At 44.1% G+C, this 7,336-nt stretch overlaps 1 protein-coding gene across 1 annotated transcript; it reads right to left on the bottom strand.

Moving 5' to 3' along the window:
- Window positions 1-3,155: 3,155 nt before the first annotated feature.
- LOC115669042 (protein DETOXIFICATION 49-like) lies at window positions 3,156-4,921 on the bottom strand. The gene has a single exon (XM_030590368.2). It carries the CDS (start codon window positions 4,699-4,701, stop codon window positions 3,166-3,168), a length of 1,536 nt encoding a protein of 511 aa, XP_030446228.1. The 5' UTR covers window positions 4,702-4,921; the 3' UTR covers window positions 3,156-3,165.
- Between the last annotated feature and the right edge of the window lie 2,415 nt (window positions 4,922-7,336).

The raw sequence follows: 7,336 nt of genomic DNA, 5'->3' as shown, positions 1-7,336 counted from the left end.
TTGTGCGTGAGGAAATATACTTCCGAACGAAAGCAAATATCGTGGCTTCATCAGTTGAATATAGAGCAGTAGGTTTTGGATATGTTGGACATGATCTCGACGACGGTCGAAAATTGCGATTTGACCTCAGTCATCATAATTTTCTAAGTCCAACATATGCTGACACATATGCGAGGGGAGTCAAGATTGGCTCCTCTTTCTTGCACACGTGTACTCTCCAATCACCGGCCACTGACGATGCAATCATCTCGAAGAAAAGTAAGCTCCGTTTATTTCACGAAAAATAAATTATTTAAAAAAATTATTTATATCGTTTGAAATAATTAGTCAATGAAATATTTCTTTTTATTATCGATAATAATTTATGTTTAAACATTTCGTGGACGGTGAACATATTTTTCTTTCATTTATTTTGTACTCAATATAAATGATCATTTTCAGGAAATACTTTCCAAATTATTCATTTTTCATAGAACAAACACACCCTTAGAATGATAAGAAAGTTGATTGCTAATAGTTTTGTGGATCAGAAGGTGTAAAGAGTTTGGATATAGCTTTCCATAGCATGATTTCCTGCCTTATTTTCATAACATGAAACATCCTATTAAAATCGCATATATAGATGCATAGGAGGGTTCTCTTAACTTTACACATTTCGTTAAATCGTGTCTTCATCTACCAACTTGAACTTCTAGAATAATGTTACATGGTGTCCGAGCGGAGATCCCGAATTCAAAAGATTTTATGACGACCTCCTAATGTTAATAGGCGTTGGTAGGCCTTGGTTGTACATCCACACACAAAATGTATCCACGTGAAGATATAACAATTGGATATAGTCGTGGCAACATTACGTGAGAAAGAAGTATACGAGGGTAAGAAGCTCTCGAATTTGGCTCCTCTGATTGGAAAATGTAGCATTTATTTGAATTTGGCTCCTCATCCATACACCATGACTAGTGTAGAGAGTCGACTACTATAACTGATCATACATGCTTGTTATGTGGGGGTGAAGCTGAGTCAAGCTACTAGTGAGTAGCCCGCGACTTAGGCCGATGATTATTCAAGGTCGACTCTCCTGATTTCAAGTCGAGCTCAAGCTACTCGAGTATCTTATTGAGTCGAGCTCGAACTCGCCCAAGGACAAATCTATAAAAAAAATTTCCGGTAGGGGCAAAATTTGGTCAATGATTATTTTGGAAACTAATAAATGGCTATTACACTTCAAAACTATGATGAGTTTGGACATAATGTATGGTTTGTTTATCTTTAACAACCACGTTTTCATGATTCAAAATTTTTATTAAAATGTATCGATTTGTAGGGGAAAATGAAAATGAATACATTTACTATAGATTTAGTAATGTATTCTGCAAGCAATTTAATGGTGGCAAAAGCTATTTTTTAGGTAAAAAAAGTGTACCATAATTCAAAAACCTTAGCTATTTTAACGTTTAAAAAAATCTGAGTGGGGTTGAGAGCCCCCGCCCCCCCACTAGTTTATATTCAGGTTCTTCCTTGAGCTCGTGAATACTCAAAATCGACAGGCTCACGAGTCTAATAGAATTCCTAATGTTTTTTTTTTTTCAAACAACATTAACAGTCATAAAAAGTAAACTCAAGATTGGTTGTAATCGAGTTGAGTTAAATGAAGCTCGAGCATCTCGATTTCTTATCCGAGTAAAAATTTCAAGACTTGATTGAGCTCAAGTAGAGTTTCGAGCTCCGATTATACGGGTCAAGCTCGAGTTCAACACTATATGGGTTCAATTCGACTATATCCCTAGAAGTGTCACCAACGGCACATATGGAATGAGAAAGCCCCTTCAACATAGCGTGACTAGGCCTAACAATATCAATGAGTAGCATCAAGTGTTTAAAATCAGGCCATATGCCGATATACTAAATGAGGTGCACTAAGGATTAAAATAACCGGCGGACCATGTTTGGCACTCATTAACAATGCGACGTACTCAAGTCCCATATCAGACGAGAGAGGACCGCCTCGAATGTACACTTCGTGAGTTCTTTTAACACAAAGCCCACATAGATGGAACCAAATTGCTACAAATTATTCGCCACCCAAATTTAATAATATCAGTCTTATATATAATATTACCAAGCCCCCCCAAATTCAGATAACTGAAAGCAAGAAAACAGAACGGGAAACAAGGACATTTGCCTCAACAGCATTCTGTCTTTTACAAAAGCGGCTAAGTGCATGTTTTACTATTGCATCCATGTGACGAGCCAGAAGAAGAAGCAACTAGCTACACAGCAAAAACAGACTAACATGTCTACCTAACATAGGAGGTGAAATTGGACTTGAATTTAAATTTCTCCTCGACTGTGCAAATTTGGACTCACACCCAATTAAACAATGCCCACCCATTCCTCTCTCACATGCCCTCGAATAAGATAAGTTTGTTTATAATCTATAAATTACGCGATTTCTTCGAATTAGAGCCGTGATTTTGTACCCAAAAAAGGTGGTTAGTCGATAATCTACCCACTAAGGCCCCGTTTGGTTCAGCATTGGGAATGCTCATTTGGCCTTAAATGAGCATTCCCAAAATGCTGAACCAAACGGTTCAGCATTAGAGTTCCAAATGCTCATTTGGTAGCATTTGGAATGCTGACTGTTCCCCAAAAAAAAAATTTCTTCTTTAGCAAAGCGTGGCCAGGCGGTCGCGCGACCCGGGCGACGGCCGCCTATGGTCCGGCGACCACCCGGGCGCCGTCGGCCCGGTCGCGCGACCCCGGGCGACGATGGCTGGGTCGAGCGACCCCAAGCGGCCGTCGCTGGGTCGTGCGACCGCCCAGGCGCCGTCACCTGGGTCGCGCGACCCCAGGCGGCCGTCACCTGAGGTTGCGCGACCTTGGGCCTCCTCGGGCGACGGCCGCTGGCGCTAGATCTGGCTTGCCGGCGGCCGTAGCTCTTCGCCCGAGCCGGCGAAGGGTACTTTAAAAAAAAAAAAAAAACCTCCCAAAGCCCATTTGTAAAAAGAAATAACCAAACACAATTGCATTTCCCCAAATGGCTTTAAAATAATTTTTTACCAAACGCCATTTGCATTTTTTCAAGTGACTTTCACCTAAAGGTATTTGCATTCCCTAATGAACATTCTAAAAGCTGAACCAAACGGGCCCTAAATTCCTTTCGCTTTATGGCAATAGCATTGAATTCTCAGCTTCTTCGCCATCCTCATGAGACCTCCAAAATTGACTTGCACCATCATGCTGATCACGATCGCCATCGCCGGCGGTCACATTTTCTCTAGTGAGCTCTTGGGCTTTCCGTGCCTCGCCTTCCCAGTCGGTCCGGACCAAGACGAGCAACATGGTCACGACGCACGTGCCCTGCGCCGCCAATAGCCCAAGCCACAGCCCCTTGAAGTCCAACCCGGCAAAGAAACTCAGCCACACGGCAATCGGCATGCCGACCAGATAGAAGCAACCCAAGTTGATGTTCGCCCCCATCTTCGGCCTCGCAGTCCCTCTGAGAACGCCGCAACCCGTCGTCTGCGGGCAGTTCCCAAGCTCGCACAGCCCTATCATTGGCAAGACCATGGAGGTCAAGGCCACGATGTCAGCATCCTGAGTAAACATCCTCGCCCACGTGTGCCTCACCATCGTAGTGAACACCAAGGCAGCGAGCCCCAACACAAAGCTAAAAGCCAGCCCCACGATCATCGCCAGCCTTGCCTTGTCAGGTTGGCCTGCCCCGAGCTCGTTCCCGACCCTCGTCGACACACCGAAGCTCAGTGATGACGGGAAGATGTAAATCAGCGCCGTTGTCTGGATCAAAACCCCCATCGAGGCAACAGTGGCTCGGGGATTCAGCAAATACCCGCATAGCAAGATCATGATCTCGTACCACCACCACTCAAGGCAGACTGAGATGCAGCTCGGGACCGCCAAGTCCACGAGGGACTTGAACCCCTTGAGGCATTCCGATGAGACCCCGCCCCACGTCTTCTCGTACACGCCGGAGATTAGTATATAAACGATCAGCAATGACACAAGATTGATATTGGTCCAGACAGCAGCGAGCGCGACACCTTTGATCCCGAGGCCGAGCACATTGACGAGGATGTAATTGATAGGGACGTGGAGGATAATAGCCTGAGCAGCACAGTACGTGAGCGGCATTGTAATGGACTGCGAGCGGAGGTATATGCGCAGTGGGTGCAAGAGCGACTGCGCGGCAAGGTCGGGGAGCGAGTAGAGGATGTACAACTGAGCCTGAGACGAGATGTCGTCTTGTTGCCCAAAAAACAGGAGGATTCGCTTCATGTTGAGCCACAGGAAAGAGATGGGGATCGAAGTCAGGAGGAGCAAAAGGATAGCCCTCTGCATGGTGAGGCCGAGGAGCTTGTACCGGCGGGCCCCGAAGGCCTGGCCACAGATGGGCTCCATCCCCATGGCGAGGCCAGAGAGGACGGAGTATCCCGTGATGTTGGCGAAGCCGATGGCGAGGGACCCGCCAGCAAGGGCGAGGTCGCCGAGGCGGCCGAGGAAGATCATCGAGATGGCCGAGCGGGCATAGATCAGGAGGCCGGCCAAGACCATGGGGACGGCTATCGCGGACACGGACCGGCCCTCCTCGAGCAGGGGGGTAAGACGGGGCTTGCCGGGGTCCCCGGCGCCGTGATCATTGGGATCCTTCCACGGGGCTTCGGAGACCAAGGTCCCCCACATGTCGGGCTCGCCTTAATCTAATCTGGTCGGGCGAGGAATGTTTGTCTGGTGAAAGACAGAGGGTGAAGGAGGAGGATGATTTGTAGGTGTTTGTAACAGAGCGAGAGAGAGAGAGAGAGAGAGAGAGAGTCTCAGGGTGATGAATGAGTGAGGCCAGATTTAAAGAGGGAGGAAATGTTGGCGGATTGTCCAAGATCTGTATTTTTTTGGAAATTCGTAAATGGCTTGACTATGAATTTTCTAATTTTAAAATTGAAATAAGGATTCTGCAAGGAAAAAAAAAAAGAAAAGGGAGAAAAATAAATGGATGGGTGCTGACAGGATCGAGAGTTCCGCCTAGTCCTGAACTGAAATTCCTTTTAGACTTGTTGACCGGCCACGTCCCCACCGTGGTGGCGACCAGATTCGTCTTCTCGGAAAAAAAAAAAAAAAAAACCATTCCGGAAGAGATTTGATTTCTTTTTAATTAAGTAACGTCGACTTCCTCGTTCCATTCGACCACTTTCATGCCGCCCATTGAAAGCATGAAGAACACAACCCACTTCGACATCATCTGCGAATCATTCGACAGAAAATTGAAAGAAGGGCTTTGGTTGCGAACCATAAATTCTCGAATGAACTGACACAAAGTTCGTACCGTGCAACGTAGGCGTAATCAAGGAGATTTCAGCACATTTAAACCCGAGCTTGCCCTAATCAGAATGATTCCAAATCCAAGTACACCATACTTCCACTCCCACCGATCAAAACAGTGGTAGCTGCCGGATTTGAGAAGAGCAGGATTAGCTTTATAGGGGATAGCCGGTATGCCTCGATTTAAGTAAACATTCCTAGTCAGTTCCAAAACAACGTTGTGTGGTTCATGTTTCCCGAGACAAAAGATCGAGACATCTTTCGATTAATCAAGTAAGTTCATTGTACCCGAGAGGGATGCTGTCAATTTAGTCGTAGGTACTGCTCCGCTTCCCTTTCTCTCGCATTATGGTAATGGTGATCGACGCGACTTGTTTCTATACATGGTGTCCAGGATTAGCACGTAATTAGCTTGATTATAGTAGGAGCGGGGGCGGGATTGAGAGGAATTAATTAACATGCGGTGAGGGTTTAGCTGTTTGAGGATCAGTCGGGCTGGTTTTGGTGGGGTTCGACCATGAACGAGGGTGATTTACGAAGATTATAAGAGGTGGAAGTCATGGTCCCTAGTCAAGAAAATTTTTCAGTCGAAAAAAAATAAAAATACTTCATCGGGCTTAAAGTTTCCCGATTAACGTATGGATATGCATTGCTTCGAAAACACCATATGAAAGGGTTGCGAGCAAACATGTAGACCATGCACATAGCAAGTGTAAGAGAGATAAATAAAGTAATCTCGCTATTAATAATCGCAAGAAGCAGCTAAATTTTGCGAAAGGAGGAACCCCTTCAATTCACTTCGAGTGTGCTATCTCGTGTCCCGATCCTTAAAAGGGTAAAACATTTTCCTTGACCTAAGAGCCTCTATCGAATTAAATGGCGCTATACTATGTATGAATAATTAGTACTGCTCGATATATTCATCTTTTACTTAGAATTTTCTGATTAAATGACGTGCCATTCGCGTATTTGATAATTATAAAGCCATCGGAATCAATGGGCTCACATTGCTCGTCCACTAATAAAGACTTGTCACATCACTTAATAGTTAGGCAGGATATTTAGTAAATTATTCTAAGTATCAATAACATTTCTCGGTTATTTCCGATAAATTTTTGGTACACAGATCGTTTGTAACTTTTTCTTTGCACCGATCAATCTTTAAAAAGATTACGTAGGACAAAGGGGCCTCACTCTCTAATATCCTATTTGCTTTGGTAATTTTTATAGGACCTTAGCTTAACATAATTGATAGCAACATGGGCAATTCACCATTCGTCTTTCCATGTCTACCTAGGTTTAGTTTGTCCCTAAATTACTATTTCGAATGCGACTTGGGAGCCGCACCAGCCATATGTTTTCTGTCTTCAAGTCAAATTTTGCCATTAAAGCTACGGGGATGTCCTATTTTCTGTGAGTATTTTAAGCCCACCATCTCCAAAGTGGGAATAATATGGACACACCAAGTTGAGGTCTGATCTACAACTAGCTAGACATCCGTCTCTCCACAGTAGGATGTACCTCTCGAGACAAGTTGCTCGACAGCTTGTTAGGGTTTAATCATATGGGTCCAATCTGCATATTATTGGGGCTAAATAGGGGATCATTGTGATCCTTCTAACTTTTAGGGATTACTCTAGTGTTTGCACATTGTGTTAAGATGTGTCCTATGGAACTAATTATTTCACTATTAGAATACCTACCTAAGCTGACCATTTAACCGCATTTAATTACCGCACCAAATGTGCTAAGCTCAATATAAATGGATCAAATAAGTGTACTTGGCTATCAAGCGATGTCGCCTGCACTTTATAAACTTCATAGAAACATGTTTTTTCACAGGTAAGAATATTATGCGATTAATGCTATCCGCGGCTTACAAAAATCTCCAACGTGGATATTATTAAGGTGGCATTTCGGGATCATAGAGCTCAACTTATTGAAATCTAATTTTGAAAATATAACCAAAGCATTTAAAACTATATTAAAACAAGTCTCTCTT

Source organism: Syzygium oleosum, unplaced genomic scaffold (genome assembly GCF_021117445.2).
Source record: "Syzygium oleosum isolate NSW1041296 unplaced genomic scaffold, Sole_v2.1 Sole_v2.15, whole genome shotgun sequence".
NCBI lineage: Eukaryota > Viridiplantae > Streptophyta > Magnoliopsida > Myrtales > Myrtaceae > Syzygium > Syzygium oleosum.
Note: the sequence above shows the minus strand (reverse complement) of the source record. Positions and strands in the feature narration are given on the sequence as shown.